At 49.6% G+C, this 23,823-nt stretch overlaps 1 protein-coding gene across 19 annotated transcripts in view; it reads left to right on the top strand.

Annotated features, from left to right (window-relative positions):
• Positions 1 to 21,109, top strand: part of EPB41L1 (erythrocyte membrane protein band 4.1 like 1) — a 117,254-nt gene extending 96,145 nt beyond the window's left edge. For 5 of the 19 annotated variants that reach the window (XM_019732848.2, XM_019732873.2, XM_074317803.1 and 2 more), the window contains 9 exons: positions 313 to 420; positions 1,468 to 1,878; positions 3,775 to 3,876; positions 5,692 to 5,775; positions 10,373 to 10,459; positions 11,254 to 11,337; positions 13,330 to 13,410; positions 13,727 to 13,843; positions 17,683 to 21,109. In XM_019732848.2, the coding sequence (XP_019588407.2) occupies positions 313 to 420; positions 1,468 to 1,878; positions 3,775 to 3,876; positions 5,692 to 5,775; positions 10,373 to 10,459; positions 11,254 to 11,337; positions 13,330 to 13,410; positions 13,727 to 13,843; positions 17,683 to 17,691 (1,083 nt within the window). In that variant the 3' untranslated portion in view covers positions 17,692 to 21,109. The remainder of the gene's footprint in view (positions 1 to 312; positions 421 to 1,467; positions 1,879 to 3,774; positions 3,877 to 5,691; positions 5,776 to 10,372; positions 10,460 to 11,253; positions 11,338 to 13,329; positions 13,411 to 13,726; positions 13,844 to 17,682) is intronic. The other 14 variants (XM_019732963.2, XM_074317810.1, XM_074317808.1 and 11 more) reach the window with 8 other exon arrangements.
• Positions 21,110 to 23,823: the final 2,714 nt, after the last annotated feature.

Raw genomic sequence — 23,823 nt, 5'->3', positions numbered from 1 at the left:
AGCTTAGTCACAAAGACCCTTGGCTTTTGGTGTGACCTGGTACCCAGAGGGTCACATAGCCCCAGTGGAGAGGGTGGCACCACCACCAACAAACTACACACTTGCTTTGCCTTGCTGCCCCCACCTGCTGGGTTCCTACTTGTTTTGCCTGGCTTGTCCGATGACCTTCCTTCTTCCTTTCCCTTCCCTGGTTCTCCTGCCTTGGGGAAGCTGACAGTCCAGAGGTTTCCATCTTTCACTTCTGGTTCCCTCTCGTTCCCCGTGTCAAGTTCCTTTCTGCCTCCTTAAGACTAACTATCTTCTCTAATCCAGAACAAATCCGGAGATGCGGTCAGGGAAGAGAAGCACGTCACCAGTTTAGCAGCGAACCCCCCTGGGAAAGGGGGGCGCCTGAGATTCGCCAGCCCCTCAGGCCCTCAGGTCTCTGTAGCCCCCTTGGTGCCCTGATGACCCAGGGTGCATCACTGCCTCAGATTCCCACCTGCTCTGGCAGTGCTTCTTGGGGCAGCTCAACTCTGGCTTGTCTGGAATGTGTCCTCACACCTCTCAGCCTTCCAGAAACTGGCTAAATGGACGCTTATTAAGCAAGTGAATCTTTTAAGCGCACTGAATCTCTCGAACCTGAAGCCAAGTACTTTAAAAATATTTGGTGGGTGTTAGATTGATTTTAAAAAGGAGGTGTCATGAACCGGCCCCAAATGTGTGTGCGGTGTTTAATCCCTGACAGGCCAGTTGAGAGGTATGTATATGTCAGACAAGAGTTGCCCTCAGGCATTTCCTTGGCCTGCTGTTGTCAATTACACTGATGGGACCAGAGCCTCCACTCTGTGGCCTGCCCGCCAGCCCACTCATGGAGCTCTGGGTTGAACCTATGTAACACCCAGGAATCACCCCATATTGTTCCTCCCTCAAGATAATGCTGATCCCCTCCCATGGAGACTCAGTGGAATTGACAAACCGTGATGGCTTCCTCTTTGTTCCTCAAAGCTCTTGGCTCCATCCAGCCTCTCTGCCTTTCCCCTCCTGGGTTTCCTTGATCCCTGGGTCTCCCTCCTTGGTTTCTGTGTGTCGATGCCAGCCTGCGCGGATGGGCCTGGGACCCAGGCCCCCATCCCTGCCTTGTGCGCAATGCTGCTTCTGATAGGCTCTCAGATCCAAACGTTGGATGGAGCCCCTGTCCAGGACCCACTGGCAGGATGTTTGCTTTGTACTTGCTTTGCCATCAGCAGGAGACCCTCAAAAAGGAACATCCCGACTCTTGAGAAGTTTTCGGGTTTTTTTATGCTTGTTATGATGCCAGGGAACCTTTCCTGGGGGGTTTTTTGTTTCCTGACCTGCTCTTCCATTTGGGACATCAACATGGCCCCAAGATGCCTTCTGTCATTCACCATCTTGATATCTCTCTCTCTCCCTCCCTCTCTCCCTCTCGCCCCACGCCCCCGTTCCTTTGATTTTATCTGGCCATAGAGAGCAGGGCTGAGGGAGGGCTTGGAAGAGAAAGTCAAAGCGCCACGTCCCAGAGCCCCAGAGAGTGACACAGGCGACGAGGAGCAGGACCAGGAGAGGGACGCGGTGTTCCTGAAGGACAACCACCTGGCAATTGAGCGGAAGTGCTCCAGCATCACCGTCAGCTCCACGTCCAGCCTGGAGGCTGAGGTTGACTTCACCGTCATTGGGGACTACCACGGCAGCGCCTTCGAAGACTTCTCCCGCAGTCTGCCTGAGCTGGACCGAGAGAAGAGCGACTCGGAAACTGAGGGCCTGGTGTTCTCCCGGGATCTCAGCAAGAGGGGCCCCAGCCAGGATGACGAGTCCGGGGGCATCGAGGACAGCCCGGATCGAGGGGCCTGCTCCACCCCGGATATGCCCCAGTTTGAGGTACAGTGGAGCCTCATCGAGACCGGGCCCACTGGGCACTGCATGTTCCGAGGGCCCTGGGTCATCTTTGAGAAGACTTAAGTCGCCAGCCTGCAGCCCAGAGTCCCTCCGCCTGAATGAAGCTCTGTCTCGTGTTGCATGACTGCCCCTCTGCAGAACAGCATGGTTCTGTGCTCGCATGTGTGTCAACGCGGGTTTACCCCTAACCTTCACTCCTTGGCGTTTTTAACCCTGTGACCCCATCGCTTGCCTGAGGTCAAGTGATGGCCGGCAGTCTGGTCTTCCTCGAATCCTCCTCTCCCTGCCTGTGTTGCATGGCGCTGCAGAGAGCGTGTGCTGCGGCCTCGCGGGGCCTCCTGCGGCCTGGTCTGAAAGTCAGTGGTTTTCCCTGATCCTGGCCTGGCCTCCTCTCCCTGGGGCCTGGGCTTCCTCGGGAAGGGGCAGCAGTCTGAGTCCATCTGGCCCTGGGGTAGCCGTGGAAACTCCTAGAGAAGAGGCGACAGCGTCACTGAGGGCGACACAGGGCTAGACTGTGTCTGGGCCTCTCCACCCTGTGTCCTCCCTTCAGAGGATCTTTGTTCACGTTATTCCTTTGCTCCCTCATCTCTTCCAGCCCCAGCCTACCTCCTACCACACTCCCCATTCCCCATCTTCCAGGCATTGAAACATGAGCTCATCCACTCTGGGCTTTCACATCATACTGTACCCTCTGGGTAGAAGGTTTATCCTCCTTTTCTCTGCCTTGCAAACGTGTCATGTTCCAGGACAGAGTTCAGAGGTCCCTTCCCAAGCAAACCCTTTCCTGACTGCCCTGGGCAGAAGTATTATCCCCTCCATAGCCCCCTTGCTCGGTCATGCTTCTGCCCTTGGCAGTATCCCAAGTAGTCAGGTTTGTGGCTGACAGGTCCGCTCTCCTACCAGATGGCAGTTCCTCTAAGCCTTCACATACCGGGCACTAACAGATGATTAATTAAATGAATGGCTAGATCTCCAGGTTACAACCATCTATTAGAATGCCCTCTCACCACCCTCCCAACCAGATGACAAGCTAGCTTTCATTCATTCATTCATTCATTCATTCATTCAACTCACATATGTTAATACCTGCTGTGTGCGTTGCTATGAGCCAGGCTCAATGGAGGACTCAGAAAACTGATCATTTTACTTAAGCCTTCTAGAGTAGAGGTTGTAAACTGGGGCTTTCGGCCGGGTCTGGCTAGCAGATGTGTTTCCTTTGACCTTGATTTAAAATCAGGACATTGAATATAAAATCCAGGGTTTTTTGTGTGTTTTTTTTTAATATCATTTAAAAAGATCAGATGATTCTGTCACTCAAGCCATGGCCAGATTTGGCCAAACCTGAGTGAAACCCCATGTGCTCTCCAATTTACCCCAGTCCTCAACAAGCCCACTTCACTTGTTTATATCTGCTGCCTGGCCCCTGTGGGCCTCCAGGGATGTGACTGCGCTCTAAAGAACCGTTCACATGAAGCAGCTGGGAGGTGGTGGCATAACCATTGGAGTTATTCACGATTCAGTGACATTATGTGTAGATGGAAAGCACTTACCGTGGGGCCCAGCTCAGAATACTCACTGAATAGTAGATGTTCTGTTGATGGTAACCTAGAAACAGCATATAGCGCCCACAAGGTTGTGTGTGCAGGGTCATGGGCAGGCCTAGCTGGGTGCTGCTCGCTGTTCTGGCTCTCCTCTTGGGCTGTTCATCTGTGACCCTTACACCATGCCTTTTCTTTTGCCCTGACCTGCGTACCCTTCTGGAGACTTGGCCAGCTGCAGGGGTGGGAGACAACCTGCTGACCCGACACCACAGCTGCTTGTGAGCAGGAGTCATGCCTGGGCTTGAGTTATGAAGTATTTTCCCTCATCTCCCTACAGCCCGTGAAAACGGAAACCATGACTGTCAGCAGCCTGGCCATCAGGAAGAAGATCGAGCCAGAGGCTGTACTGCAGACCAGAGTCACCACTGTGGATACCCAGGTAACCTGAGCCTTCCAGTGTACCCTTCCAGAGCACAGGGCCTCTCCACCCTGTGTCCTCCCTTCAGAGGATCTTTGTTCACGTTATTCCTTTGCTCCCTCATCTCTTCCAGCCCCAGCCTACCTCCTACCACACTCCCCAGAGCACAGGTATTAGGCATTTGGGGATGGGATCTCCCCATGGACAAGTCCCTTGGTCAACCCTTGCCACCTTGGCTTCCCCAGAGCCCCTATTTTAACCCTGATACTCTTCAGAGCTTCATTGTCCTCTCTGAGCTCTAGAAGTGGGCGGTGGAATGGGTTCCTGTCCTGGGCAGACTACACCTAGTAAAGCCTCAACTTCCCCATCTGTAAAATGGGGATGATCGTGTCTCCCCTGTCCTCCTGGGAGTTTTTATAGGGACTAGTGGCTAGTGGATTAGTACCGTGGCTTTAGATTGTTTGAAGGACTTGGAGGGGTTTCCTGTACCCCAAGTACCCCAGGGGCTGCTTGGGGAGAGAAGGGATAAGAACCCAACCCAGCTTCAGCCAGAATGGCTCCCATTGGTTTATTTGTTTATGCATGGGGGTTCCACATCAGATTGGCGAGATGAACAAACTAAAAAAAACAAAATCAAAAACCCAAAATCATTTGTTTTAGCAAGATGGAACATACTTAGTACCTTGGAGAAGGCTGTCATGAATTTACATAGGTGTACTACTTACAGTGCATTTCCTAAGTTCCTTTTGTGGTTTTTAAGTTTTGAAAATTAAGATTGTGGGTCTTGGTTCTTCCTGGCCAAAGGTGCTACTGTGCTGGGGGCTTTCTTGCTCTGGAGACCAGTCTTTGTCTCAAAGACTAAAAGAAGATACAAACCAACACAACGTGGGCAACTTGCTCATTTCCAGATTTTTTTCCTCCCACTTTTATAACATGCATAGGGGTTTATGAAGCTACTAGTACAGTCGAGACCCTAGAGTTCTGATGAGCTGTGTGAACTCAGGCACATGCTCCCTCTCTGGTTTATTTTGTTTCAGTAACGTGTGTAACTGAAACAACTGTTTTTACACAGAGAAATGTAAAGAAAACTAAAAATAGCCCCAAATTCCACAGCTCAGTAACCCTTACTTGACATCTAGACAACAGCAAAATGTTCACAGTTAGGAAAGGCAAATGGAACAAAATGAAATTTTTCTTGTGATTTCCTCCCAGAAAAATATGTCTATATTTACCAACATATATACTTAATATCTCTAGATATTTGAAAATTTTACAGAAAAGAGATTCTCTTTTACACCTTAACCTTTTAAAAATAATTTTCTTGGTGATCACTTCTTGCTAGCATAAATGGACCCACCTTACTCCTTAGTCCCACTCAGAAGTGGACCCTAATTTTTCACAGGCTCTCCCATCGATGGGCTTGTGCCGTTTTGTCTTTGGCAGTTAATAATGAGTACGGCAGTGAACTTCTTTGTTCATACTTCTTGACAAAGTTTACATCCAAAGGGTGAATTCCTAGCAATGAGGTCACCAGGTCAAAGAATACATGCCTTGAAATTTGGATGGAATCGGTCAAATTGTCTGGGATTATTTTTCCTTTGTCAAAGAAGACAATTGAAATGAACTGGAGGACTTGTGAGGCCCCCCTACAATTCGGTCTCTGTGTGGCCACCCATCCACCAAGTGCATGTTCATTCACACAGCCTGTCACTTTGTAACTAGGAATACTATGAGCCCAGGTGACAGATAGTGCAGGTGTATCTGGTTCGTTCTCTCTCTCTCTCTCTCTCTCTCTCTCTCTCTCTCTCTCTCTCTCATGACTCCTCCTCTGGCCAGCAGGTTGACGGCACTGCCCCCATGGGGAAAGAGTTCATAACAACTGCTCCCTCCATCACCACGGAGACCATATCCACCACCATGGTAAGTGGGACCAGGTGGCTTCCCTCTCTGACCAGCCCCCTTACCCCCAAAATAGCCAGATAACAAGCTAACACTGCCAGTTGCTTCTGGAAGCCCTCATCGGCCTTGCTGCGTCAGGCCTGGGACATACAGTCAAATTGTCTGCCCCTGTAGTTGCCACAGGACATCCAGTCAGACGTCAGTTTTCCAAATTGAATAATGTGGGAGGTAGAATCCCTGGGTCTCAGTTATCCGGACCATCTCAGCAACAGCTGAGATAAAGGGAGGATGGTACTATTTGATTATTAGCAATGCCTGAGGATTGTGCCCGAAAGTCCTTCCTGAGCACCAGTCCGCCTACCGTAGCAGCTGTGCATTTTCTCACGTATTGAGCCACTTCCTTACCTTGGTCAGTAGATGGCGTGTGGTGAACCTAAGTTGGAAGCTCAGGATTTTGGACCTTTTCCTGCGGGACCCTGTGGTTCTGCTACCTATTTGCTGTCTGACCCATGAAGGGGAGGTCCTTGGCCTCAGGTGTCCTCATCTGTAAAATGGGAATAATCCCCATTCTGTCTGGTTCACGGGTTCTTGAGAGAGTTCAGTAACATCAGATCCTTTAATGATGACACAGAACAGATAGCATTTGTCACACAGGTTTTGGTGCCAGGCAATGATTTCATTAGTCCTCAAAAACAAACAAACTGTGAGGTAAATGCTCTTTTTTGTCCCTGCCCTTTACAGATGAGGAAACTGAAGGTCAGAGAGGTAAAGTGACTTACCCAAGGTCACACAACCAATAAGTGGTAGAGCCAGGTCAAACCCAGGCATTCTGACTCCAGGAGCCTGCTGTCCACCTCAGCCGTTCTGCTCTGTTCCCTCATCCTGACCATTGTGAATACTGGCCACACGGGCCTGGGGCTGGGGTAGGGGCTGGGGCTGGGGCTGGGGCAGGGGCAGGTATCGGTGCCTGGGCCAGATCTGTCTTGAGTGGTTGGGAAGTTGTTTTCCAATGCTTTCTCTTGCCAAACCCCTGATATACACATAGGAAAAGAATTACATTAATTTAGACTATCTTCCAGGTAGGTTTTGAGTAAACAAAGATTTTAAGAGAAATAAACCCAAACCAGTTACCAGCTTACACACTTTTTTCCCTGGTCACTCAGTTCCTCCTCTCCACTCAACCCTTCACCACGTGGCATCGGGATGCTTAAAGGGCTAAATTTAAATTTGTGCTATGGTCAGCAGGCAGTTTCATCATTCATTTAGTCATCCATCCGTCCATCCATCCGTCCACCCATCCATTCATTTGTTCCAAAAACACTTATTAATCTCTACTATCTGCCCAGTATGGGGATACGGAGTTGAAGAAAAGATACTGCTTGCTAGAATTCATTTGTCCAAATAATAACCATGGGCACATGCCATGTGCTGTGCCCCTGGGTTTAGGTCCTGGGCACACAGTGGTGAACAAGGCCCAGCTCTCCCACTTCCTGGCTTGATGACTTCCTTGGGCAAGTTACCTGAACCTCTCCAGACCTCAGTTTCCACTTCTATAAAATGGGGTGAGGGGCAATAATAGCATATCCTTCAAAGGATTGATGTGAAGAGGAAGGTAGTCTGTGCAAAGCTCTCAGAAGAGAGCTTGGCAACCTAGGACGTAGTCTGTAATGTGTGCGGCTGTTGTTTTTGTCCTGCCTTTACGGAACAGTGTCATATATGCTTTCGTAGGGAGCACAGGGAGAAGAGGTATGGGTGACATCATAGAAGCCGGAGAAGGTTTTAAGCAGGGACATCTGAGCTATGCTTGAAGGATAAATTAAGGTGCAATCATGGGAGAAGGTGTTCCAGGCAGTGGAAACAGCAGGTACAGAGGCAAGGTGTGAAGGAGCACAGCCCTTGGTCAGTAAAGGGAGAGGTCAGGTTTGTGGGGGAGGGGCAGCGGGCGAAGCGGCTGGAAAGGAAGGCTGGGCCAGGGCTTGCAGGGCCTCCCCAGTCACGTATGAAGTTCAGACTTCATCCTGGAGATCATGGAAAGTCACTTTTTTGAATAGGGGCATGATGTCATCAAAATATGTGTGTCTGTGTTTGGGGAAGATGACGCTAGCAGCCTGTGTGGAACATGACTAAAGCAAAAATCTCTTCCCTCGGGGACATGGGTCTCTCTTTTTTTTTCCTTCTGCCCTCCTTTCCTCCCTCCCTGCTCCCTTCAGCACATATTTACAGAACACCCACGCTGTGTGAATCCAGCACTGAAGGAGACAGACAATGTGCCTGAGCCCACGTGCTATTAGGAGAAACCGAAAGAGAAGGCAGGGAACTAGTTTAGGGGCTGCTGCAGGACCAGAGCATGAGGAGTCAGGTGCTGAGGGAGGGACAGGGTTCAGGGGTGCCTGGAGGCGGAAAGCACAGGCTTTGGTCATTGATAGACTCTTCAGATGACAGGAGAAACGATGGGCTGGTGACACTGCTCCCCAGCCCAGCTCTTCCCAAAATACGGTCCCGTCCCGGGAGCCTGTTAGAAAGGCAAATTCTCAGGCCGGCCCCACCCCTCAGAAACTCCCGGGGGGGGAAGGCAGTGTCTGTGCTTTCACAGGGGATGCCCCTCTAGTGGGAGAAGCACTGAGAGCATTGGAGGGAGTGCCCTGTGGCAGGTCTGGGTCGGGAGTAGGAGGAGGCTGCAAATTTCATTTTGGATCTGCTGAGTCTGAGATGCCCGGTGGACGTTTCCAGGGGAAAATGTCTAGGACACAATTTGTTTTAAAGGCCAGGGTTCAAGAAAGATCTGGGCTACAGCTAAAGGGTTAGGGGGACGGTGGCCTTGATGAGGGAGCCTGGAGTGGCTGATTTGGCCCAGAGTGGGTGGCGAGGAGGAGAGCCCTGCGTACCTGGAAGGAAGGGCCCAGAGCAGAGATGGTGACATTGCCCTGGTCAGGAGAGTTGCTGCTCCTCCTTGAGGCAGGAGAGAGGACTGTCCGAGATGCAGGAGAGGCCAGGGGAACAGATGGAACAGATGCTGCCTTGTTTTGAACGACCTGGGTCCTCATTAGTGGCCTCTGTTTTCATCGTGGAGGCAGAGGTGAGGCTTTGCCTGGGGAAAGGAAGCAGTGGCATACAGGGCTGTGGAGGAGACTGGCCTGGCGTGACAGCAGGACTCAAAGTGGCTCATGGCCGTTTCCTGAGCCGGGAGAAAGAAAGCGTTGCACTTGGAAGGAAGGCCGTCCTTTTAAGACCTGCTGCTGCTGCCATATTTTGGGACTCCATCTGAGGAAGTTGCTCGTGGATGGAGGGCCAGGTGGCCAGGTCACTGATGACCTCAGCTGGAGGAAGGCATGGGGAGCAGGCAGGGCAAAGGCACAGGGCTCTGTCCTCACCCATCCCCGGGCAGGCAGAGGTCCAGGTCTAGTACCACACACAGACCAGGGCCAGGACCAGCCTGCTGGGCACCTGCAGAATGGACACAGCTCTGGGCCCTGGACAGACAAGGCTGAGCCCTGAGATGGTGCAGAAAGTGGGAGGTAAGTCAGGCAGTCAGCTAGGCCCCTTGCCAGATACGGGCCAGTAAGTCTGGGGCCACTTCCAGGATTATCTAGTAGTCAGAAGCCAATGTAGGACCAGGAGAAGTGGCTCACGGGTAAGGATTCTGAGGGCAGAGTGATGTGGCTGAAGGAGGGCGTCAGGCGTGGAGTCTGATGAACGTGGACCTGAATCCGGGTTCTAGCACTAACGTGCTGGAGGACTTACACACGCCACTTAACGTTCTCTGGCCCTGTAGTTTCTCATCAATAAAACAAGAGTATTCAGATGATTCATTCTGAGGATTAAATGAGATAATGCATCCTTAGGATAATACCTAGTACATAGCAAGTAGTCAGAAAGCAATAGTTATTATGTTATTAATAGCTAATCTATACTCTCATATTTATCCTATAGGTTTCTGTTTGCAAAGCCCTTTCTCCTCTGTTATCCTCATTATGTCCCTGTGGGAGTGGGGCAGGGGTCCCTTTAAAAAACAAACTTAAAGACTTTATTTTTTTAGAGCAGTTTTAGATTCACAGCGAAATTGAGAGGAAGGTACAGAGATTTCCCACTGCCCCCTGCCCCCACTTTTGCACATTTCCCCCCATGATCAGCATTGCCCGCCAGAGTGGGGCATTGGTTACCACGGATAACCTCTCTATTGCGGGGGTCCCTTTCTATAGGTAAATCCATGAGGCCCATGGAGGGGAAGTGGCTGTGCCCCAGGTCATGTGGCTAGAATGTGGCAAGGCCAGGGTGAGAACCTGAACGTCTCAACTCTTTTGTTAGTACTTCCAGAAAACAGTCCTGTGTCTTGTTCACCACGGTGTCCCTAATGCCAGGCACTCTGTAAATGTTTGTGCAGTGAATGAGTGTGTGAGTCAGTGTGTAAGCATGTGAGCGAGCGAGTGTGTAAGTGTGTAAATGAGTAAGTGAGTGCGTGACAAATGAGAGGAGACTGACCTGAATCATGCCTTCGGCTCTCTGCTTCTAACGTCACAACTCCACCTGTGGCCATGAGAGCTGCATGGCCATGTGCTCTGGCCATCCTGGGGGCCCGCCCACCTGAGACCTGGCCATCTGAGCACTATTGTTTTCCCAGGAGAACAGTCTCAAGTCCGGGAAGGGGGCAGCTGCCATGATCCCAGGCCCACAGACGGTGGCCACGGAAATCCGTTCTCTTTCTCCGGTAAGTGGGCAGGGCCAGCTCAGGTTAGGGGACTCCACACGGAGAATGGACCCAGGTCCACCACCAGGCCGCAGCAAGGGCAGCGTGGAGCCCAGAAGGCTGCCCTTTGAAGTGCATTGTTTTCAGAGGCCCACAGGGTTTCTGGTGTCCACCAGAGTCTTGCCCATTGCCCTCCAACACACACACACACACACACACACACACACACACACACACACACGGCAGGGCAGTGGTAGTGTGGGGGTGAAGTGACTCCTCCCCTTGGCAGCACCTGTGATGTGACAGCTCTGCTCTCCTTACTGACCAGGAGACGCTATGGACTAGGAGTCCAGAGGCTTGGATTCTGGACCTGGCTCTGTTAGTGGTTGCCCCGTGAGCCCGAGTCTGCCCCCTTTGAGGTCTCTTGCAGCTCCTGCCTCCTCCTGATCTGTCGTTGTCATCATTTAGCCCCACAGAGAGCGTGTTCCCAGCTCTGACAAGGTGGGGAGCCAAGAGGTTTCCCTTGGATCCCTCGGTTCATTCTTCTAGAAGCCAGGTCTTCTTAAGATTCTGGGCCTTAGGAATCTCAGGTTCTAGGAATCTTAGATTCCAGGCTTTGAGAATTTCGTGGCTCTAACATTCTGAAGATTCCAGTATTCCTGAATTCTTAGATTCAATGGTTCGTAGCATCTTGGCTTCCAAACTTCACCTCCATGGGACCCCTGCTCGTCCCTTGGTGTACCCCACCCCGCCTCCACCCCGCAGAGCCCAGCATCCTCACCTGACCCCGGGGTGGGGGTGGTTATATTCTGCAGATCATCGGGAAAGATGTCCTCACCAGCACCTACGGCGCCACTGCGGAAACCCTCTCCACCTCCACCACCACCCATGTTACCAAAGTGAGTAGCAGCAGGGTGTCATCTGCCCCTAGCCTGGCTGTGGGGCTCGGGAAGGTCATTGCCATTGCTCTGCCTTACAACATGGACAGAGAAGACCCGTGGTGTTCCCAGTTCCTAGAGTGCTGTGCGCTTTGTTCTGATACGGTTGTCCTATGCACGGACCTACCTTTCAGCGTTGACAGCCAGGCTTGGGGGATGAGGCCGTCTCCTTGGACAGAACTGTGAACCACTGGTGTTTGCACCTTATAGACATTAAGTGCTGGAGGGATTTCGAGGGGGGTGACGTAAGGAAGGCTCAATGTGTGAGGAATGGTCTTCTGGAAAAAGTGGGTTTGTGCAGGGTCTTGGAAAGCAGGTAGGACTTGAGAGGGAGGAGAAGGCAGAGGCAGACGTTCTACACAATGCAGCAGAAACATCGTGTGTTTGCTTCTCTGTTCGCTGAGCAAATGTTACTAAGCGTCCACCTTACGCTGGCCTCTGTGCGAGGGGCCGCTTGAGGGGCTGTAAGCAATGCATGTAGTGGGAAATGGGAGCAGTGGTCTCTGCCAGGAAGAAGCAGCATGTAGAGATGTATCTGTGGGAAATCAGGTTGGACTGGGGCCAGGGGAAGCAGAATAGAGACAAATAAGACGCATTCCAAGACAAATGTGGCCTGAGTCTGAGAACCATTGGAAAGCTATCAAGGTGTCTTAACTGGGGAGTGACCCAGTGAGAAGAGGTTTAAGGAGAGGAGATTGGGTCCCCCAGGATGTGCAGGTAGATGAGAGAAAGGAGAGAGTGATTTATAGATAGACAAGGGATAGAGGGCCTGGACCAGGGTGGGGGACAGAGTTGGGGAAGGAAGAGGAAGGGCCAAGAAAGGACAGCATTCCTGATGTATCAGCCGTGATGCAGCCAAGGAAACAGGGCTGAGGACAGGCTGGCACATCCGTGCTGCAGTGGCCAGGGGGAGGCAGAAGGGGTCCTAGACCAGAGATGGAGACCTGAAGGAGAGAGGCCAGGGAGCCAGGTTGAGTTGTAGGTTCTACTGAGCCATCCAAAGAAGTCTGGAAGGTGGCATTGGCACTTTACAACACATTCTTAGCCCTGCCCCCTCCTATGTAGGACTCAGCACTTCTGCACAGTCCCCAGAGAGCACCCGCTGTCACCAAAAGCATTAGTGAGCAATGTTGACTTCACTGAAAGCTTTATGGGAAGGTTTTCCATCACACACCCCACTGCATACAGCTCAGAAAACTCTTCTTCCCCAAGGCCCTCCTGGCCCTGCCAACTGGGAACCTCTTCTTTTTTCTGTCCACTCCTGACTCCAGCTAGGACTTCCCTCATCCGCCACCCTCCTTCAATATGCCAAGCAATTAGGTCCTGCCCCGTTTCTACTTCTAAACTCACACCCAAATCCACCTCTTCCGAAAACATTGGTGGTGATCAGTATCACCCACGAAATTTCTAGTGTTGTTGGAAGGTAGAACCTTGTCACCATTCACATTTCATTCATGTGTTCATTCAGCAAATCGGCATTTAGCACCTGCCCTGGTCAGGTTGGCAGAGGCGTGGGGGAAGAGGGGATAGAGCAATGAACAAAAGATAGCCTCTGCCTTCAAGAGCTGCAGCCTACCGAGCAAGGCCAGGTCCCGCACCCAAGGTCAGCACAGGGTAGAGAGTCCCAGAACCGTGAGCGAGATGAACGTGGTGCTCAGGAAGTACCGAGGCAGGAAGGCAGAAGGGTCACCAACCAGGGAGACAGAGGCAGGCATGAGATCTGGGCTTGGAAGACCTGGAGGGGGCAGTTTAGTAGTTGGGACAGTGGTGGCCCTCAGGCAAGATCTGTAGTCTGAAGTCCCAAAACCAGAAAAGGAAAAACCTGAGGGAGCCAGGAGAGAAGGTGACTGCTGCTTCCAGCTGTGCCCCGCAGGGATCTTTGGTTAGCTCCCCTGTTGCGGCTGCTGCCCCAGGAGCACCGACGGCTGACCTTGCCTTCCTCTCCCACTGCAGACTGTGAAAGGAGGGTTTTCTGAGACGAGGATCGAGAAGCGAATCATTATTACTGGGGATGAAGATGTTGATCAAGACCAGGTATGGAGATAAGGAGTCGTATTCACAGCAGCAATGCCCGGTCCCCAATCCCCGCCATATTGAGTTACCCATGGATGGCTGCCCTTGTGGGCTGAGAAGATGTCCACTTCCTGCTGACCTTGTCCAGACAAGGGGCCCTGAAGCAAGGGGCATTGAATGGAAGCCAGAAGGAGCCAGAAGCCCCAAGCTCTAGTCTTTTCCTTTAACTCTTAGGCCTCTGTTTCCCCAGCTGTGCACTGAGCTGCTTGTTGGTCTCCATGGTCTGTTCCATATTTGATATTCGGTGGTTCCTCACTTTGCTCTTCTTTTCCACCAGGCCCTGGCTTTGGCCATCAAGGAGGCCAAACTGCAGCATCCTGACATGCTGGTAACCAAAGCTGTCGTATACAGAGAAACAGACCCATCCCCGGAGGAGAGGGACAAGAAGTCACAGGTGAGGCTCCAGCAGCCATGAGGAGGAGGGAAGTGTGGCAAGGTCCTCGAAGGGTCATTTCCATCTGAGAACCCATCACGTGGCTTGGTCCCTGGCACAGCTTTGACCCCTCCACCAGATACAACGAATCACAGTGGAGAAGAAGCCTAGTTCCTTGGCTTCTCTGGGGTTTCAGGCCCCAGATCCAGTAAAGTGAATCTAGAAGTGGTAAGAAAAGGTGAGAAGGATTGACAGTGGGTACTGAAGTGGGACAGATGGAAGCAAGCGGAACCTCCCTGGCCACTGCCTAGGAGTTTGAAATCAGAAAAAGTCCTACCAAGCCCAGTGCCTGGTAGGGGGCATTCCTATCCCAGAGTTTCTGTCTCCATCACAGGTCACTGGATTGTTGCTAAGGCAGCAGGGGTTGTGATGACCAGAGCCCATGGTCCCATCTGTCTTGCCGGATTGCAAACTCTTGACTTCTCAGGCACCTGGGGCCAGAATCCTAGGTGCCCCCATGTTTTTGTCTCCTTATGGGCCATCAGGACTTTGGTGAATAAGAGGAATGAGAGATGGTGCTAGAGCAGATAGGGCTGTCATTGGTATAAATTCAAGGAGTTCTTCTGGTCCCTCTGGAAATTTACTGACATTCATCAGACCTATAAAACAAAATCTCACAGACATTGAGTTCACCGAAATAAGTCAGACACAGAAGGTACATACTGTTTGAATCCATTCATAGGAAGTTCAGAAACAAACAAAACTAACCAACAATGATAAAAATCAGAATAGTGGTTACTTCTAGGATGTGATATTGATAGTGCAGAGTTACAGGGGAACCTTCTGGGGTGCTGGAAATATCAGCATCTTGAACTGGGTGGGTTACATGGTTTTATACATATACAGTGGTACCTTGGTTTTCTAACGTCTCCGTTGACAAACATTTCGGTTTACGAATGCCATAAATTTTACGGATCTATGGTATTATTAGATAGTAAAATGCATGCTAAATTTGCAGTTTCAGGGGTTGATTTTAAAAGTCTGGAATGGATTAATCCATTTTGCATTACTTTCTATGGGGAAACCGTGCCTCGGTTTTCGAATGTTTCAGAACTCGAACAGTCTTCTGGAACAGATTACGTTAAAAAACCGAGGTACCACTGTATAAAAATTTGTCGAGCTCTACACTTAGATTTGTGCACTTGACACATTTCACGTTATACCACAATGGAAACAAAAATCTGTCTTAAAGACCCTCACAAACAACAGGGCTCCTTTTGCCCTCTCCCCTGATGAATGAATGCAATACCTTCTAGAAAGATACAAGAGTATGTCTTTCTAGTCCTTTGTTTACCACCCACTTTGTGTCAGAAAAAGCACTGAAACATTTTCCTTCCACTTTGAAAGACTGCTAAATCCTGGTCTAGACTGTGCTGTCCAATAGAACCTTCTGGAATGATGGAAATGGTTTTTCTGTGCTTGCAGAATAGGAGCCATGAGCCTAGGCTATTGAGCACTTGAAATTGGCTAATCCAAAATGAGACGTGCTGTAAGGGGAAAATATAATACATGCAGGATTTTGAAGATTTAATATGAAAAAACTAAAATATCTCAATAATTTTCATTTTGATCACATGTTGAAATGATAATGGATATGCTGGGTTAAGTAAAATATATTATTAAAACTAATTTTACCTCTTTATACTGTTTTTAATAGAAGTTACAATTTTTTATTTATCTAAAAATTTTAGAAAACTAGAAATATCTGAAAATTAAAATAAAATTGTCTAGAAAATCTGTTATCTAGAAAATTAAAAATTCCGTATGTGGCTCTCACTCGATTTCTATTGGACAGCGTTGGTCTTCAGGTGGTCATGGGCAGAGCCTGTTTTCCAGCTTCCCTCAGACTTTCATGCAAGTGACTGTCACTTCTGTCTCCTCAGTGGTCCAATTATTCTTGCTTTTGGTCCTCCAGACCTCAGAGTGGTAGAGTGTAGGTCACTTACCAAGCTGATGCTGAGCTGGCAGTATCACCTGGGGATACAGGTAGTAGAGAACTAGTGCCATAAAGTCTGATTTAGAAGCACTGGGCCGGGACCTGGGGATTTAGTTATACCTTGGTCCTTCGTAAGCCCATGCGCAGCCAGGTAGAGGAGCTACTGATGCAAAGAACTCTGTGCTGGGAATCCAGGGACCTGGCTCCAATCCCAGGCATTCCGCTGACCCCCGGGGTTTTGCCGTGTTTAGGGATGACGAGAGTCCTGAGCAAGTCAGACCATAAACCTCCACCCCCAGCCTGGTGCACAAGACGCTGTTTCCATGTGGGTGTCCATCTTACTGGTCTTCATCTTCTCTTCCCTCCCTGGATCCTCCAGAAATGTGTCCCTGCTCCAGTTGATTCAGCCTTCCTTCTGGAAGTCCTTCCTCCTGGAAGTTCTGTGAGTGTGGAAGGCACGCTCATCTCACACAGAGTCTTTTCTCTGCAGACTCACGGGCAAGATGAGTGGTTTCTGCTCCATCATCTCCCACTGGCCCACCTCCTTCAGGCAGGACCTGTCTTCCAAACCCTGCCAGCAAGAGGGTAGCATTCACCCAGCTTCCTAGAGCTTTCTTACCTTCAAAATGTTAATTAAATGGGGAAAAAGTCATTGACTTCTTCCAAAGCAGGAGCCTTGGGTTCTAACCAACTTGCTAAGTCATTGAACCTGGGCCTCAGTTTTCCCATCTGTCAAATGATCTTATATGACTTTATTAGCATTTGGCCAGATGTGAGTGATAAAAGGCAGGAATAATATGCCGCCTGTTGGATAGTTTTGGGTAGTTGCTATGTGCTAGGCCTAGTGTTGGGCACTGGAAAGGCATGATAAGGAAGAGACAGCTCTTGACCTCAGAAGACCAGAGTAGTATGTGGTTAAATTAACAATGACAGGGGGTGGCCGGTTAGCTCAGTCGGTTAGAGCGTGGTGCTAATAACACCAAGGTTGCTGGTTCAATCCCCACATGGGCTACTGTGAGCTGCACCAGCCTTAAAAAAAAAAAAAAAAAAAAAAAAGTATATATATATATAAAACCACTGACTTAAGATTGGTAAAAATTTTTAATTAATTAATTAATTAACAACAATTGTAATAAGAACAGCCAGTATTTATTTAGCACTTACTATATGTTGATCCTTGTTTTAAATCCCTATAACTGCATAAGGCAGGGCCCATTTTACAGAGGGAGCACCTGAGGTATAAAGAGGTTAAGAAACTTGCCCATGATTACAGAGCTAGTAGGTCATGGAGTGGGATTTGAACTCAGGATTCAGGATTGCAGAGCCCACACCCCTTAACCACTAAGTTTTGGAGTCGAACCTGAGTTGGGATCCAGGCTCATTTCTTTATTTAAACATTGCTCCCTGGGGATTAATCCCCAGGACACAGCAGGCCCATGGAGAACTGAAAGGAAAAACAAAGAAGAAAAGAACGTCTGCAATCACGACTAGACATTTCTTAGAACTGAGAGAAGGTAGGGAGAAAAAATGCAACGAGTGTGATCCTAGCTTCTCAGTGTTAAAGGAAACTTGAATACATTTTCAGGCCAAAAGAAAAGAAATCACCTCCCCAGAAACACACAAGCAAATACACAGGGGCTTTGGCTAGATCAGCTCGATGTGGGTTCAGATCTCAGCTGCCACTTACAAGCTGAGTGGCTTTAGACAAATCACGCTGTCTTCCTGAGCCGTAGTAAAGGACATGTGATAAAGACTAGCTGAAACAGCCTCTTGCCATGTATTTAAAGATGGGTGACAATGTTACTAACTTTTCTTATCCTCCTCCTTCCTTTGTGTCCCCTTCCCCCCATGACTCTGGCTCCAGGACTCCTGACCTCTGTGAAGAGATGCTAGCGTTTCTGGTCCAACCCAAGCCAGAGAACCGTTAAGAAGGGGCCTTCATTCTGGATTCTCCGACTCAACACCAACATCCCAGCTGCGACGTACTGTCACTGATAAGAGACTGGGAAAGAAGAAGCATATATATATATAGATATATAGAGATATAGATATATATACAGGAAACACTGCGTCCTTGCACTGCTGCCGGGGCTGGCCGAGCAGTCGACCAAACAGCAACAACCAACATCTGAACACCTACATTTCCTTTGCAGACAAATTGAAGAATTGGTGGGAGTTTTCAGGAAAACTCATTATAATGACAATAATCCCTTGCTCCCCCCACTTCGAAGCCCAACAAAACGGCAAAAGCAAGCCAGGCCACGATGATTGTAGAAGTACAGTATGACCCTGGTTCTGCACATTACATCTGGTGGGTGGACATTCCATTTGTTCTTCTCCAGTATCTGTTGCCCACTCAAGTGCAAAGGAAAAAACCCTTTTGCAGCAAAGCAAGATAAGTTGCAGCAGCAAGACACACACCGTCAACCATTTTCCGAGAAAGAAAGTGAATTCCCTACTTGGAAAGGAGGAGGAGGAACACTGGACTATTATTTTTTGGGTCTTGACACTGGGCTGCAAAATCCACTTTCCTTTCTTCCACCTCCCCTCCCCCCCACTCAGAAGTCTTGTCATTTCTGTCTCGGCTCTCTCCTCCCTCTCTCCCGACCCTGCACCCCACGCCCTCTGTGTCCTGGTCCTGCTGAGGGCCACTGCAGATGACTCTCATTTGAAACGAGAAAAAGAAAAGAAAGCAAGAACAGAAAACCAAGCCACAGGAAGGCAAGTTCTGGGTTCTCATTATGAAAGTGCAGCTTGTAGGAGATTTGTATGGATGTGCTTTTAAGTTATGTATATTACATATAACGGGAAACAAATATTAAAATAAACAGTGCTGGTAAGTATGAAGCTGACATTTTAAAATTATAATTATCTGTGATTGATGTATCCCAAGGTTCCTAGATCTCACTGAGCCGGCCCAGCCAAGGAGACCTAGCCTCTGGCTGTGAGTTGCTCACAGTAGGAGCTGACGGTTCAGTGTAGTAATACAGTGTGTGGTGTTTGTCCTTGGTTGATTGGTGGGGAGGAGTGGGGTCCCCAAATGGAGAGGCAGGGGTTTGGCAAGAAGGAAGCAACATAGATGTAGTCCAAGATGCCTTTTCCGCCTGGGCAGTAGCAACCAGGACCTGGTCTGAGCTCACGTGTGGGGTCCAGAGTTAGGATTTTGCTGCAGAGGTCCCCTGGCTCAATCCCCCTACCTCCCTAGGGGCTTGCTTCTGTTTTCAGTCGTCTATTTTGTTTGCCACATGTCTTGCCTTTCCCTGACCAAATTGTGATAGCGAACTCCCCATCCCAAGGGAGGTGATGCCCCAGCCACTGTAGCGGATGGTGGCTTTAACCTGGATGTCTGGAAATCCCCAGCTCTTTTCTTTTACCACGTCTGTATTCTGTCTGAATCATTTTCCTCTTCCTGGGCCAAAGCAGCCACGGCAGAGACCGTGAACACAGGGTAAACCCTAACAGGTCAAAAGTGTATTCCCGAAGGCTTCACCTCCCCCAGAACAAGCTGTGGATGAGAGGTGGTGCTGCTCAGTCTCTATCGATGTAGAAGACCCTGGCTTTGGAGACCTCCCCTTCAGTCAGCATCTGAGCTCTGAGTCTGTGCCCTCAGAGTCCCAGAAATTGCCTCGAGACCACAGAAACCCTCGGAAACACCCTATGAAAAGCTTGGCATTGATCTCCGGCACACGGGCTTTCCCAGGCTTTCCTGCCACAGGCTGCTTCCCTGAGCTCAGTGAGTCTCCTGTGAGCAAGTATGTCCCCACTGCATTTTAATTTCTCAGTCCCATCTCACCTCCCTAGTCCTGCTTCTAAAGCAGTCAATAAAGTCATTCAACAACTATTGAGTACCTACTGATGCCAGGCACTATTCTTGGACTAGAGAGAGTGGGGGGGCGGGGGAGGGAGGGCCCTGGGAAGTCCCCTGAGCAAGCCTTACATTTCTAACCATGGCTGCCCCCTCTGAGCGCATTTCCACATTGTCTCGCAATTCTGGGACATTGCCCAGGGATGTCCTCTAGAGGGCGCACGCTTGCTTATCAGTAACCCCGAGGTTATGTACGCTTAGCTGTTTAGCTGGTGCTCGCCTGAGGCAGGATGAGAATAGTGTGCGTCTGTGGGCCACATGGGACGGAGGGCAGAGAGCCCTGAACCTGGGCATCAGGTGGCAGAGTCCCCGCATTCCCCCACCCCCACCGCCACCCCCAGCAGGTCGGTCGTCCTCCCCAACTCCCCTCAAGTGTGACAGCACACTTTCTATGCAGCACGTTCTTTTTACAATCCTGGTAAAGAAGCCACAGAACCTCCTTCCTGCCCTGCTCAACCTGAGAGCTTCCATTCTTTCTGGGTCAAGAGCCAGAGTGGCTTCACCCTCTGGGCTACCCAGAATTTGGCTCAGGCACCCTTGTCTTTGCTGGAACCAGGCATCTGAACACACTGGACATCCTTCGGAGGGAGGATATTTTTTTCTGGGTTCTACACTTGCCTGCAGACCCGGGGTGTGTGGCTTCAGTGCAGGGATGAAGTGACCCGGCGTAGCTCATGGGCCAGCCAGGGTTGGTGGCGATCTCCGTCCCACAGATGCTCTGACTTTCCTTCCACGGAGAGGCAGGCAGCGCCACCAGGGAGGAGGGGAGGTGCCAAACTGAAATCTAGGACACTGTTTCTCCCCATCCTCCTCTTCATGGAATATAGACATTTGTCTTGTCTGTCTTCAACCTACTTTTCTTTTTTATATTTCTCATCTTTTCTGTGCTGCCTTTCCACCCAGGAGCCCATGTAGCATAGTGAAAAAAGTCCCAGAGGGCAGTCAGGAGTTCTGGGCGGCCATTCTGGCTTAGCCCCTAACTCACCCTGTGACATGGAGCTAGTCCTGTGCCCCATCTGGGGCCTCAGTTTCCCCACTTATGAAATGAAGAAGATAAACCAGATGCTCTCCAGGGTCTTTTCCCCCCTCTGCCATCCTACAGATTTTCATTTTATTTTGCTTTCTCAGAATCTTTTCAGTCTGAGGGTACAGGAAGTGCCAGGACCTGTCTCAGTTTTCGAATCCTGCAAGCACATTCCAAGACTGGCCTGAAATTGCATGAGCAACATCATTCCAATTTTTTTTTTTTTCCCCAAAGCTCCTTACCAACCAACTGCAATGCTGTCCTGTTCCTTTTTACTCACACCCCTCTCTCCTCTCTGGTCCCCGCGCTCCCCCACCTCAGTGCTCCGTGCTGTATGCGTGTGCTCTCTGTTCTTGTATACTCAATAAAAGTGAAATAAATGTGTTTGATGCTGAACCACAACTGCCTTGGCGCACATCTCTCTCCCCCCACCCTTTCTCTCCCTCCCTCTCTATCTCTTTCTCTCCCCCCCCCCCCTTGACTACCAGTACAAGTCCGCATTTCGAGTAGGGCTGAAACTGGAGTGCAGAGATCCCAACCTAGAACAGTTTCATTCAACCAGTTTGTAGCTCCCAGTGTGGTCCAGTCCTTGCATTAGGCTTTGCAGGTGCAACAGCAAATAAGACAAAGTCCGTCCTCCAGGAACCCAGAGGCTAGTGGAGGAAACAGAACACAACAGGAGGGCAGAGACAATACCCAAGTGAGGCATGGGCACCAGGAAGGAAATGCACATGGGGGGATGGTCACTGAAGGAAACCATCTTCAATAAGGTGGCCAATTACAGGCTCCCTAGGGAGGTTATATTTGTGAGCTGAATGAAGAGAAATATCCAGGAAGGTGAAGAACTTGGGCAAGAGCCTTCTAGGCGGAAGGAACAGTAAGCATGCGGGGGTGCCCCAGGACATAGGGCTCGGTGTGTGGAGAAACAGCAGAGTCTCTCCTCCCTGAAAGAAGAACACCTACCTCAGGGGCTCTTCCTGCAACCCACTCCATGGGAGCCTAGTGGATAATGTATACAGCCACCCTCAACTCCAGCCTTTGCCCACTGCCTTCACCCCATACGTGCCACCTGGCTTGTTACTGACTTACCATTTTTCTTTAAATTGTGTAAAAAAATGTTTATTTAAAAAAGAAACTACATTACTTCCACAAATGGAAAACTATTGTCATTTGCCAAAGAAAGGAGGTCTTCATAAAAAGAAATGCAAAAATATTAATATTAAAAGTAATCCATGTAAAACTTAAACTCACCCCTTGGACTACCTGAGGTGCACGCACCAGCACTTTCCTTTTTATTCCACTAAGCCACTCACACCAGACTGCCTTTCTTTATTGCCCCAAATTTCACAAGCAAGAACCACTGGTAATCATTTGGTGCATTTTCTTCCAGACTTTTTCCACGTCCAAGTATTTTTTCCAGAGTTGAAGTTACCTTGTACATACCATTCTAAATACTTTTTAAAACTTAAATCCCGAGCACTTCCCTGTGGGAATTTCAAATACTAATACTATTTCTTCATTAAATTATACAAAATGCTATGCAGTGAAAAGCAATTCCTCAGCCCTCTCCAGACAGCTGTCTTGCTAAAGGCAATTCCTTCCAGGAGCTTTGTTACTCCTTCCCTGAATTTTCCCAGGTTTCCTTTAGCTATCTGTCACACTTGGGGTTCTGCAATAGGATTTGGTTTGCAAACATTGGGTCCCCACACGCCCTGGATCTGTATCTCTCCCATAAATACAGAGTCAGCCTCTGTGCTGCCTGGGAGTAAACTGTGTTTCATCTGTATCAGTGGTTCTTAACGTGAGTGGGTATGTGTGTGTTTTGCCCCCCAGGGAACATTTAGCAATATCTGGAGACATTTTTGGTTGACACACTGAGGGGTGCTACTGGCATCTGCTGGGTAGAGGCCAGGGGTGCTGCTAAACATCCTACAATGACGGGACAACCCCCATAACAAAGAGTTATCTGGCCCCAAATATCAGTAGTACCAAGGCTGAGAAACCTGATCTGGATGGACCTAGGACCCATAAGGTGGGATTTCCGGGCCACCATCCACAGCTTCCATGCCCATAATATAGTCCCCTGGAGTCTCTGAGATGATGGCGAGCCTGGCTGGAACAGGGAGCTCTGACAACCAGACCATAGAGCTCAGCACCTGAGACTGGAAATAGGGAGGGGCGAGGAGAGAGCTGAGCTTCTTCATGCAGGAAGTGGAACTGACACAACAGGCTGAGATTGGCATGCATGACTGTGACTAATGGAAGCCATCTCTGGTTAATCCTGCAGCAGCTCATGGTGATTAACCATGACCGCAGGGTCCAGTCTAGTCTATACCCACTAAGAGATGAATTTTGACTGAGACAGATTGGCGTGTCCAGCTGTCGCTGAGGAAGTGTGACAGACAAGCTAAGGAGTAGCCGCACAAGGACGAGAACAGCCAGTCAGACCTTGGTTTGCATCCTAGCTCCACCACTGTGACTGTGTAACCTCTCTGAGCCTCAGTTTTCTCTTCTGTAAGTTGGGAATACTAATACCTGCTTATTAGGGTAGTGTAAGGTTTAGAAATCATATGCGAATGGCCTGCCCTATGGATTTTGGACTTACGCAGCCAGCCCTCACAATCACATGAGTCAATTCCTTGCAATAAGTCTCTTAATATATATCTCCTATTGGCTCTGCTTCTTTGGTTGGACCCTGAGTGGTACAACCACTCAGCACAGGGCTAGGCCCCAAAATAGAAGCCATTTATTGATACCAAATTACTGTCATTAATTAAATGCATAACATATATACTGAGCTGAATCTTTGTGCCTGTTTTGTGCTAGGTTCCGGGGAAACAGTAGAGAACAAGACAGGCAGGTTACCACCCTCAGGGCACCGATATAGCCTAACTGAGTTATCAGCTAGGTCTGTCCTGCCAGAGGACACTGGGTGATTACGGATGGAGAGATTGATATGGTGGCTACTACGGCTGAGACTGGTTCTCTCTAGTTTGGGAGCTGGGTTTCTAAGGCTCTCTCTTAGTCCTGAGTGTGGTGGGAAGCTGAGACTGGGTGATAATGAGCCAGCTGTGACACTGTCACTCAGGTAGAGATTGGCTGACCAGGACCATAAC

The sequence above is a fragment of the Rhinolophus sinicus genome, linkage group LG13 (assembly GCF_036562045.2).
Source record: "Rhinolophus sinicus isolate RSC01 linkage group LG13, ASM3656204v1, whole genome shotgun sequence".
NCBI classification, from domain to species: domain Eukaryota; kingdom Metazoa; phylum Chordata; class Mammalia; order Chiroptera; family Rhinolophidae; genus Rhinolophus; species Rhinolophus sinicus.
The sequence above is the reverse complement of the archived record's forward strand: the minus strand, read 5'-3'. Positions and strand labels throughout refer to the sequence as shown.